At 45.2% G+C, this 11,913-nt stretch overlaps 1 protein-coding gene across 1 annotated transcript; it reads right to left on the reverse strand.

Annotated features, from left to right (window-relative positions):
• Positions 1-2,487: 2,487 nt before the first annotated feature.
• Positions 2,488-8,718, reverse strand: Spx (spexin hormone). The gene is made up of 6 exons (XM_027430192.2): positions 8,635-8,718; positions 7,986-8,066; positions 7,834-7,891; positions 7,121-7,183; positions 5,423-5,506; positions 2,488-2,716 (listed from the first exon to the last, which is right to left on the reverse strand). Exons 1-6 carry the CDS (start codon positions 8,716-8,718, stop codon positions 2,658-2,660), a joined length of 429 nt encoding a protein of 142 aa, XP_027285993.1. The 3' UTR covers positions 2,488-2,657.
• Positions 8,719-11,913: the final 3,195 nt, after the last annotated feature.

Consider the following 11,913-nt stretch of genomic DNA (forward strand, 5'->3'; position numbering starts at 1 on the left):
TCCAAAGAGGCTTCATAGGAGGAGCTCAACTTTCTATGAAGTAGCATGGTGACATAGCTGTATCCTCACACAGTGATTTTAAAAATCAATTGAAAAGAGAGATGAACTCTTCCTAGAAGAATTAGCCACTGAAAAGACTGAGCTGAACGGAGCTGCATCACCAGCTCTACCTTTACCAGAGGCCAAGATAAAACAATGAGACTCAAGGCTGCTAATACACACCAATTTCTATGCTTTTCACCAAGTACAGAGGGGGTGTGGATCGAACACTGATCCAAACAAGGCAGAGCCCCTTTGGTCTTGTTGCTCCTCTTTCAGGGTTACAGTGGTGTTGGGGTTTGGGGAGACATCAAATACAGAAATACAGAAAGAACAACTAAGAGTCAAGACTGAGGAAGAGAGGGAGACAATGAGAGGAAGGACATCCTGCATTGTGCAGAAAGTGGCTGGAAATTCTGTAGAGGAGATGGTCCAGTATATGTGCATGTGTTGATGCCAGCAATTTCCATCTTATAACATGAATCTCACAAGGAAAACAGTTTTGATCTGTGACCTTGTTCACTTCAGTTTGTACAAAGTAGAAGTAAAGAAACTTGAGAACACACCCTGTTCTGGCTGGAAAGTAGTCTTCCCACCTGTTCCTCATGGAATTTGCTTGCTATTTCGGTAGTGTTGCAGGGTGGGCCTTTTAAGATGAGATCAAAACCCTTGGCTGTGAAGCTCAGTAATGTCACTGATCATGCACACAAGCCTGCGTCAAATTCCCACTATAAACAAAATTTTAAAAAGTGACCAGATCATTAAAAGTGATTAATGCATTTCTTTGCAGGCTTGGGAACTAGGCCGTTACACTGGAGTGTGTTATTGTGAAACTTGACTTCTCCTGTTGTACATTTCTGTTGTGCTCTCTTACCCTCACTTTTCTTCCAGGCTGTAAACAGCACTAGGTTCTTCAAACCACCTGAGAGATGCTAGACCTCCCAGCCTTCCAAACCCTGAGCAAAAATAGATTTCTTTACAAATTACCCAGTCTCAGGAAATTCGATGCAGCAATGAAAACCCAACAAAGACACACCCTTTTAGGGTTGGAAAGTTTTATCAAAGTGGAGAGAGGGAGCCATGTGACTACCCAGAGCCTCTACATGAAGAGCACTTAAGGAGTGTGGTGGCGGCACCCCAACAGCTGGTTATTTTTAGACAGCTTCTTAAAACACCAGCTGTGAGAAGACCCGCTCCATGAGCTAAATACTAAAAACACCCTTGGAAGAAAGAAACTATTTACATGAGCAATCCATAGCCATGTACCCATTCATTAACTCGATAAGTTGAATATGGGACTGTCTGGTAAATCAACTTTTAAGTCAAGTCATGACTAGTGACAAGTGCAACACAGTTTCTAGTTCTTGAAAATTTCGGGGGGCGGCAGACAGAAGACAATGGTACATTAATTTCATATAGTTTTATTACTTAATTGTGAACAGAGAAGCAGACAAAACATATACACATGGTTTTAATTACTTAACACGGCTGAGTTAAAATTTCAGATTATATATATGACAGATTACAGATATTCACATAAAGATATTCTGTAGCTAGGAAGTAATAGCTGTAAGCTGGGGGTGATAAGAATCAATACTTGTCACTTGGGCACTTATGGTTAACAACTCTGATTTGATTAGGTAAAAAAAAAATATATACCATGGTGATCATGCTGTAATTCCTAGTAAGATATTTTCCCTGTTGTAGGGTCTCACCCCCAAGTTCCCCACCGTGTGTGTGTGTGTGTGTGTGTGTGTGTGTGTGTGTGTGTGTGCATGCCTGCACTTGTGTTCAGATTTGGAAATGGATAAATCATGCATATGGAATACACTTGTGTCATAGGAGTACCTTAATGTAAAGTCATGGAGAAGCCTCTTTCAGCCACAGAAAAAAGGCTACCTCAACAGGGTACCTTTGTGGCGTATGCTCTGGCAAACTCCATCACCATTGGCTTATATGCCAGTGACTTCAAGGTCCAAGTTTCTAAGTGGAATTCAGTTAGATTCCCTAGGAACACAAAGAGGCTCCCAGTCCTGGGTCTTCACAGACCTTCCAGGGGTTTCAGGATCATGCAGGGTGCCCTGTCCAAGCAGCAGTAGATAATACATGTTTTCATGGGTGCTTTATCCCAGGCATCCTCTCCCCACCTCCCTCCTTAACTGACCTCTCTAGAGGAGTTGCAAAAAGACATACTCTGCCCTATACACTGGAAGTCCTGCTGTACCTTCTCTCTTACTGGGGATGAGAAAAGGGGGACAGGGAGGATTGTGGCTGAGTGACACCCAAAAGGGTGATGGGCTGCTAAACAAACTGCAAAGATCCAGACAGCACCCGACTGCAGGGAAAAGAAAGAATGTTTCTGAGTTCCCAGCTGTGGCATTCTAAAGGCCATGTAAAATCCAAGCCTACGTCAGACACAGGTGGCATGAACCCAAAGCAGGGGAAGAACTTGGTGGCACTCCAGTTAAGAATTCCATGTGTATTTTGCTTCTGGAAGACTAATCCTAGAGGGGCAGGGTCTAAGGTTATAGGTGTGGAAGGAAGGGTGCACAGGTCCTAATTGTGGGTAATGGTTTTCACATGAACAGAAGTACACTTGAATGTGCCCTGGTGCGTTTTCACCAGTTCAGCAGTCTGTCTTCAAGGAATTCACTTTGATCGAAATTCCCTCCTTCATCTGCAAGAAAGAAAGAAAGAAAGAAAAAACCATAGCAAACTCTCACATGCTTGGTTTTAGAGACAGAAAAAGAACCTCAAGTAATATATATTTGGCTCCTAAAGTTTAGTCAATTCATGCTCTATGCTACTAACAGTTCTTTTACAAATTGGATTTTGATTTGTTTGGCTTTAGAAATCCCCCACACACACATTGGAACACAGCTGGTAATTCACATTTTATATCCAATATCTACACATTTTATATCCAATATCTATCTACGTATCTGAGGATGACCTGGAACTCCTGATCCTCTTGCCTCCACTTCCCAAGTGCTGGGATCACAGACATATACCACGATGATGCTTTATGCAGTACTGGGCATTGAACCCCAGGACCTCACTCATGCTGGGCAAGCTACATCCCAGCCTCCAATGTCCAGGTCCCTACAATCAATGGAAGTGCAATGTGTCAAGTTTGGCAGAAGTGTAGAGATCTATACGTCTTGTTCTGATTAACATGCCTCCAGTCTAAACACCCGCCTTCAGAGCCATCCCCTGCATCAAAATGGCGTGGCCTGTGTTGCCTGGGGATACATCTCTTGCATGGGGAAGATGACATGGGGACACACTTGAAAACATTAGGTGAGTTCTTCTGGGTAAGCAATGAGACCAACGGCAAAGGCACTTGTAAGCTGGATGGGAATGGGAAAAGGTCAGGCCTAGAGTGTTTCATAAAGATTAGACAGTAGCAGGATCACGGTACCCGAAATATAGAGTAGAAGGGATGAACCCTGAAGAGGGGCAGAGAGGAGGCACTGAGCCAGCACACATACCCTAGATTTTACTTTTCCCAAGATTGCCTTCTAGATGAAACAACACTCCCTCAGTTAGTCACAATACCATTTGAAAGATAGACAGTAAATAACGTGCTTCTCTCCAGAGGGAAGCAAAGTGTGGACACACGGACACGCAGATACACAGAAGCACACACGCCTAAGGGGTAGGGATGGGACAGGAAAACATCCTAGTACAAACTCCATTGGAATTTCATCTTACGATGTAAGAACTTTCCAGAACATACACAGGGACTCTGCAATAAAAATATTACAGATTAGTGACTGACAATACCATCTGGGAATCCAAAATTCCACCACTTATTTAGATTAATAAAACTTTGCTTCTTTAGTTCACTTCCAGGGACAAGCTACTCAGAACATGCTAATCCATTAGGGCTGGTGAGATGGCACTTGATGTCAAGCCTGACAACAGGTCTGGGAATCAATTGGTGGCAAGAGAGGACTGACTCCAAAGTTATCCTCTGACTTACACACACAATGTAGTATGAATCTATCTGGTACCTAAGTAAATGTGCGGGGGGGGGGGGGGGCTCATTTCAGTAATTATACTTGTTTCCCCCAAACCCTTGAAATGGGGACCTAAAATGCTATCCCTTAAAATGAATGCTATCCCTTAAAATGAACTCTCCTTTCTCTGGTGTAGCCTGGTGTCTGGCTCTGTCCATCTTCCCAACACTCATGCCTACTGTCAGTCGCCATCAAAGTTCTTTTCCTAAAGACCTCGGTTATTGTTTTACATCTTGAAGTTAAAACCTGTCACTTGGAAACAGCATTCTCTGTCTATTATCCAGTTTCTTCTCACTTTTCCCATGCCCAGCTGACGATGTTTACTCTCAATAATAGGATTGGGACTGGAGACATGGGCTCACTCAATAAAGCGCTCATGAGGATCTGAGTTCGGATCCTCAGCACTCCGATAGACCTGATGACACATGCCAGCAAACCCCAGTGGAGACAGGCAGAGCTCTAGAAGCCCACTGACCAGCAGGATAGTTGAATCAGCGAGTTCCAGGTTCAGTGACAGATCTGTGTTAAAGACCAAGGTGGAAAGTGATTGACGAGACATCCAGTGACAACATCTGGTCTCCACGTGAATGTCCACACACGTGCACATACTGCACACACACGCACACTATTCACCTCATTACAGTGGGTCCCTAGAGTTGTGGGGCCACCCCTGTGCCGGGTCACAGGCTGTAAAAGTTGCTGGAACGAGGCTGCACACTCAGGGCTGTGAACTTCCAAAGACCTAGCTGACCCATTACCAAGATGCCTCAGTTCTGCTACAACTTCTACACCACATGGCCAGAATGGCTGGTTGAAGATCGTACCCACTCCTGGCTCAGAAGAAGCTAGACAGGAGGGTGAAAATGGCACAGGCCTGCAGCCAAAGCGGAGCCCGTCTCTTGGGGGAACCATATCTACTGCTGTGTGCAAAAGTGAAAAAGGGTTGGCAATGAGTACTTCCGCTTGATTTAATTTTGAATGTGGGCCATTGGATTGTGATTATTTCAAATTTTTTTGGTTTTAGAGTTTTCAATTATAAAGCAATAAAGCTTCTTGGAGCTCCTTCAGTTTCAACTATTGGGTGGAGGCAGGAGGATAAGGAGTTCAAGGCCAGCCTTTGCTACCTAGGGAATCTGAGGCCAGCCTGGGATTTTTATTTAAAAATAAACAAACAAATAATGTTATTAAAATGGATGATGGGTCATGAAATTCATATACTATTCCCCACTATCATCAAGGTAGTATTACTTGTATTCTTGGGACTAATTATCCTGGGAAGTACAGTGGCTTCTATTGAGGAGGGGCTTGGCAGCAATCAAAGCTCCTGAGTTCAGAACAGAAAGAAGTCACTGCGCTTGTACCTTCTTGTGGTTTCTGCAGCGAAGCCAGCAGCAGGGCTACAGCCTCTGGGAGAGTCAGTAGTTGAAGATTTGGGTTTCGTCTTTCTGGAGAAACAGAAGTGTACACAGTGTTGATATTCATATAAACAAAGCAGCATTTAAACATCCGTGTCAACTAACCTTTGTAAGTAAATTAGCAGTCACATATTTTCGTCAACTAGACATTCGTGTAAATGAATCTTACTCTGCTCTGTGTGACTAGAAAGGCCTCTGTGAAGCCCACTCTTGATCCGAGAGCTGAGGGCACTGCATACTGATTTTTAGAAATGAATTAAACATTTGTATTGCATTTTATTTAGAGCATTCCCCTCTCTCTTTACTTGTGTGTATGTGTGTGCATGGGCGTGCTGGCGCACGTGCCCACACACGTGGAGGTCAGAAGTCTGCTCTGGGGAGTCTCCTCTCTCCTTGCACATGTGGGTTGGAGGGACTGGATTTAGGTAGTTAGGCTTGGTGGTGGGTGCCTTCACCTGAAGATCAATCTCATTGGCCTCACGGTGATCTTCAGAAGTTGAGACTTCTCTTGGAAATGACTGGATTGCTTTTGCTGTGTTTCCGTTTGGGGATGGGAGAGGAATGTACGCCTCACGCTAGGGAGTGTGTCAGAAAAGGAAGATGGACTGGGGCAGCCTCTGCAGCTTTCCCTCCTCCAGGCTTTGAACAGTTGTCTGGCCAAGAGATTCCACTGGAGCCTGACTTTCCTGCTTTCCAGCTACTGAATCTACATTCTGGGGCCACACACAAGGTAGTTAGCTGACTGAAGATACTTCTGCTAGATATTCAGAGCTATTGCAAATTCCTTAAGTTCCATGTTTAGTTAGTATGGTTCTTCACTCCACTCTACCTCAAATTTAGGTCGCCAGATGACACAGTCCCAACTCAACGCAGACATGGAGTTTAGTCATGGAAGTAACAGAAAGAGAAGAAACATATTTCACCCTACCAAATAAGATGGATCACACTGCAAAACTTGAGGAACAGAAACGGTTGCTTGTGAGCATCTGCTAGGGGTATGCTCAGCAGTGTTGAAGATTTCTCAAATGCTAGCTTTTAGCGTTTGCATACAAAATTTTACCTAGATCAATTTTCTTCTTATTAAACTGCAATGACATGGAGTTCATCAAGGAAAAAGGTCCTTGTCCCCTCTTTCTTTCTCCCTCCCTCCCTCCCTCCCCCCCTCTCTCTTCCCCCACTCCCTTTCCTCCTCTCTTTCTCCCCAATCAGAATTTTATGCATCATTTCCATGCTCTCTCTCTGCCTCCAACTCTTCCTATGCCCCTTTTCAAATTCATAACTTTTTCTTTATGCTGACCATTGGGGATTGAATAGCTTAACCCGGAGCTTGTCCCTGGAGAAAACTGATCTTTTTAATGACCCTTGCTTTTCGTGTTTGTTTAAAAACCTCTTAGTAGCTGTTTTTAGTAATTTAAGAGGGAGATACATTTGAAACTTCTAAGTAATTCTTTACTAGTAATTAGTATTTAGGAGGAAAAAGAGCAAGGCTCTATCTATAAACACCCGGATGGGCTTGGCTTCTTGAGCCGGCACACTTGCGATGCGCTCTGGCTGCACTGCTGGGGCGCCAGGCTCACCCACTGCCTGCTGGGGGGGGGGGTGGAAGCAGCGCAGCGGGAGCCCCCGCCCGCAGCGCTCACCCACCTGGAGGCGGCCGGTCTGCGAGCTCCTTCCTGCGGCTCTGGTCCGAGATGAAGCGGCGGCCCTCTGCCGAGGAGACACGGGCTGAGCTCGGACCCCCAGACCCGGGCCAGGGGAGACCACAGGTTGTGGCCTGGGAGGCGACCCTGCCTCCCAGAAGAGCCCAACCGGGTTCCTGCATCCCTCTCCCTTCCCCACCCCTCCCCCGCCAATTCCTAACTTCTTTTTTCTCAAGTTCATTCGTTGCTTCTGCATCCCCAGACATCCTGCTTTCACAACAAACAACAAAACCCCGAGTAGTTGTCTCATTTAACCAACGACCACCCTCCTCCTTCCTTATTTCCCGTTATCCTTTCCTTCCCCGTTCCTTCCCTCCCCCTCTTGAGCCTTTCTCCTCTTTCTACCCTCCCCTCTTCCTCCCTCTTTCCACCTTCCTTAACAGGATCTTGCTTTGATCTGGAACTTACTGTGGAGCTCAAGCTAACCTCGCACTCGCAGGGATTCTCCTGCCTCAGCTTCGAGAGTGTTGGGGATAGGGCTGTGTTCCCCGACAGCGGGTTCCTCTCTGGTGGAGGGTTTCTGGCCATCAGGGCGTCTTCCTGTATCTCGCCTAACCTGGCTTGCCTGAGACCCCAACTGTTTACTCTCTCCCCAGGCTCCAGCTCTGTGGTGTCTCCCATCACCTCCAGGATGAGAATAAAGAGTTTGGGACTCACGTGCTCCTTTCAGGTAGAGCATAGCCTGGGGAGTCCAGTTCCTCCTCTCAAAGAGTCTCTGCAGCCAAGAGAGGAGCAGTTAAAGCAGAGCAGGAAGAAAAAGCCAAGAGGTCTCAGCTCCCACCAGGGCCATGTTGTCTGCCTGTGATTACCTGTGGAGCTCCGCAGGAGTTTCCCAGGACAGACAGCACCAGGAGGAGGGCCAAGGCTGTCACCGCCAGGCTTCTGGAGCCCTACAAGAAACAAAAATCAAACAGGGCCAGGATTTTCTGCCTTCTCCTCAGTCCAGACAACAAGCTCTTGATTTCCATATATGATCTTACCTTCTAGATAATCCACACAGTAATTTTAAAAACTAGAAACAGGATTTTTTTAACTTCACCCAAATAAAGAGTTGGGGAATAAGTTATTTTACTCAGCAAAGACAAAGAACGTCACTATTTGGATGCATAGTCTTCCAATGCCCTGTCACTAAAATTAGGTCATTAAATATAACCTAGGCAGAGAGGCAAATGATTCGCAGAACAGGTGTTGGATGCACTCTGCTGCTGCGGCTTACCTTCATGTTCTGGTCCTTTGCAGAGCCGACAGGTGCTGCCACTCTACCTGCAAGTCTGCTAATCCTGTTGCAACGTGGGGCTTTAAAAACTCTTAGTGTGAGCCTGCACAGAGGAGAGGAGACCACAGGGGCAGCTTGTCAGTCTTCAGAACTGAGCTGATCTGATGACTCCTCTGGGGAGATCTAGTTGGCAGAAATAGGACAATGATTGATGAGCGGATATCATTTGTTTAGGAACTGACCACACCAGCCAGGAGACCTTCTGACTGTACCAGCATCATCACCGTTGTTTTTCCTGTTAGCCGCCCCGTGTATTCTATCGCCATCATTATTAATGAAAACAAACGGATAACATAAGGAACTGTGACTGAAGATGAATCACCCCGGTGAACATGAAAAGGTTAGAGAACCTCAGAGGAACTTGACACCAGCCATTCACCCAAGTATCCGTCTAGTCAATGATTTAACAAATATGTGTTGAATGTCCACCTCCTACCAGACAAATTCTTCTTTAACTCAAGCATTCCCCCTTGGACCAAGGCACTCTTCTAGTTAGAGGGGCTGCCTCTAAGCTATTGGCACAATGTGCTGAGGTTAGTAAGTAAAGGTGGGCAAGATGACATTACAGGGGGAGAGCTGGGCTACTTTACAGAGAGTGAAAGTCAAAGGGGATTGGAAAGATAAGATTCCAGGGGTTTTGGAATTGGTATTCCAGTTACTCACTGCAGTCGAACGAGGAGGAAAACAGAGAGACAGCAAACAGCTTGGTTTATTTGAGGCAGAGAAGGCAGTAACACTGTGGGAGTCCAGGGAAGGGTGCTTGACACTGGCTAGTACATTCAAAAATGTGGCCACAAGCAAAGGTCTGTCTGTGATGGCGGCTAAAGTGGCAAAGAACGGAAAGCTAGAAATAATTTTGGAGGTGGAAAACACAGGATTTGTGGGTAAATCAGACATGAGAGTATGAGAAAATCAGTCAAGCAAGGATGCTGCTTAGATTTTTGGCTCAAGCATAGATCAATGAAACAGTTTACAGGAGCAACAAAGACTTCCTAAGGAAACAAATCATGAACACACGGAAATAAAAATGTGTGTTGGGGGCTAGAGTGATGGCTCAGAGGTTAAGAGCACTGGCTGCTCTTCGAGAGGTTATGAGTTTGCTTCCCAGCAACCACATGGTGGCTCACAACCATCTATAGTGAGATCTGGTGCCCTCTTCTGGTGTGATACAAAAATGTATCAAATAAATAAACTCTTAAAATAAAAAAAAAAAAAAATGTGTGTGTGCTGGGCGTTGGTGGTGCATGCCTTTAATCCCAGCACCCAGGAGGCAGAGACAGAGGCAGGCAGATCTCTGTGAATTTGAGGCCATCCTGGTCTCCAGAGTGAGTGCTAGGATACACAGAGAAATGCTGTCTCGAAAAAAAAAAAAAAAGTGTGTTTGTCATGCAAGTAGGAATGCAAAATAGGTGATGGAAACGCCAGTTAGGAGCCCAGCAAAGAGGCCAATAACTTTGTGTTTCCCTTTTTGAACAAAGGAGTGACCCACTATAGGAACTATAAGAATTCTAAGCATTTAAAAGTGGGGGAAAGACTGGCATGAATGAAGCTATCAACAAGAAGAAATGACAGAGCTATGAAACAAGCGTACAGAAAGTGAACAGGAAAAGAGATGAAGGAGAGTGATCAGAAAAAAGGGGCCCTTTGGGGAGACTGATGTCAAGAGGGTCAGAGAGTCTGCAGTGATCGTGAGAGCCCGAGTGGCTGGTGACATGCATGGCTCAGCAGCTAAAGACACCTGCTACCAAGACTGACTAATAATTTCAGTTTTATCCCTAGGACTCACATGGTGGAAGGAGAGAACTGACTCCTGTAAAATTTCCTCTGGCTGAACACATAGTGTTGTACACACACACACACACACACACACACACACACACACACACACCGTAGTTTAAAATTTCCGAGCTCAAGCAAGAGGAGACAATAGACAATGAATTTGGAAATACAATGCTGTTTGAGAGCACAGGCAAAATTGGAGTGGATTAAACATTAAATAAATTACAACAAAATCAAAATAATTGTTGACAACCTGCCCAGAATTCACATTTTGGGGAGGAGAAATGATGAATTGGAGTGTTCTAAGCTGTGGGTTGTGGAATTATGTTGTTGGGTGGTAGAGTTTTTCTTCTGTGCAGATTACAAATGCCTCTCTACCTTTGTAGATTTCTGCACCCCCAAGCTTCTCTAGGACACCTATGTGCTTGATGGGGCCTTCGGCTGGGTTGGAAGGAGCCCCTGGAACAGTGGAGACAGATCTAGTTTCTAGAGCAATTCTGACAGTGTTAGCGGTGGATTCCAGAACTCGGTGCTGGGGTGTGATGACCTTCCCTTTGTATCTTTTGTTTAAACCAGTTAGGTTTGTCATTGTCTGTTGATAACAATCATCTGTAGGAAGTGTGGCATTGAAGATAGCTATCGATAATGGAGAGTAAAGATAAACAACTAAGGGAACGTGTTGCCAGAACATTTGTTTTCAATATGTGAAGATGTGTCACTGTGATTGGTTTAGTAAAGAGCTGAATGGCCAATAGCTAGGCAGGAGATAGGCGGGCTTTCTGGGGAGAGAGAGGAAGAGGAGGAGGAATCTAGGCACGGATTACACTAGAAAGACTGAAAATATCAGACTTATGGTACAGAGCAGAGGTAATAGAGCTACATGGCAGAACGTAGATTACCGGAAACAGATTAATTGAGTTATAAGACCTAGTTGGGGACAAGTCGAAGCTAAAGGCCAAACTTTGATAATTAATAGTAAGTCTCCATGTCATTATTTGGGAGGTGGAGATACAATGATAGTTCTATAAGAAAGCTTGCTGCAAATGGCTGGAGAGATGGCTCAGCGATTTAGAGCTCATACTCTTCTTGCAGAGGACACAGATTTGGTTTCTATCACCAACACTGGGCAGTGCAAAACTACTGTAACTCCACTTCCGGGGGATTCAATGCCCTCTTGTGGCCTCCCTGGACACCTTCACAGATGTGTTGCATATACAGACATACAGGCTCACACACACACACACACACACACACACACACACACACACACACACACACACAAATAAAAATAAGTATAAATCTTTAAAAACATGTTACAAAGAAAAGAGAGTGCAACAAGAGGGACATGGTGTCAACTATGCTAGCATTCAGTTGAAACAGCTTGGCATACAGACAGATATTGGATGAAGACTTGAGCTCCACTCCACACACTATTACACACATGAAAGGTGAGTGTGTGAGATGGCTTCTGTCAGTCCATGTAGGCTGCATAACAATACAGTGAACTGATGTCCTGGTTTGGGTCTCAAATGTTCCCCAAAGACCTTTGAGTTGAAAGTTTGTTCTACAGGGCGGGACTTTCAGAGGGCTTGGGGTGGGGTGGGGTTGGGGATGGGGTGGAGCCTTCGGGTCTTTCCAGTGCACTCCTGACATGGATAGTCAGAACCCCTCTTCCTCTTCTT

This window comes from Cricetulus griseus, chromosome 8 (assembly GCF_003668045.3).
Source record: "Cricetulus griseus strain 17A/GY chromosome 8, alternate assembly CriGri-PICRH-1.0, whole genome shotgun sequence".
In the NCBI taxonomy this organism is placed as follows: Eukaryota; Metazoa; Chordata; class Mammalia; order Rodentia; family Cricetidae; genus Cricetulus; species Cricetulus griseus.

What these genes read in the sequence shown, in the direction of transcription:
- Spx (XM_027430192.2), bottom strand. Translation starts at nt 8,718, where the DNA reads ATGGCGATAGAATACACGGGGCGGCTAACAGGAAAAACAACGGTGATG. An exon ending in GCTCTACCTGAAAGGAGCAC is followed by an intron (nt 7,184 to 7,833) that starts GTGAGTCCCAAA and finishes TCTCCTCGGCAG; the next exon opens with AGGGCCGCCGCTTCATCTCG. An exon ending in CGCAGACCGGCCGCCTCCAG is followed by an intron (nt 5,507 to 7,120) that starts GTGGGTGAGCGC and finishes CTGTTTCTCCAG; the next exon opens with AAAGACGAAACCCAAATCTT.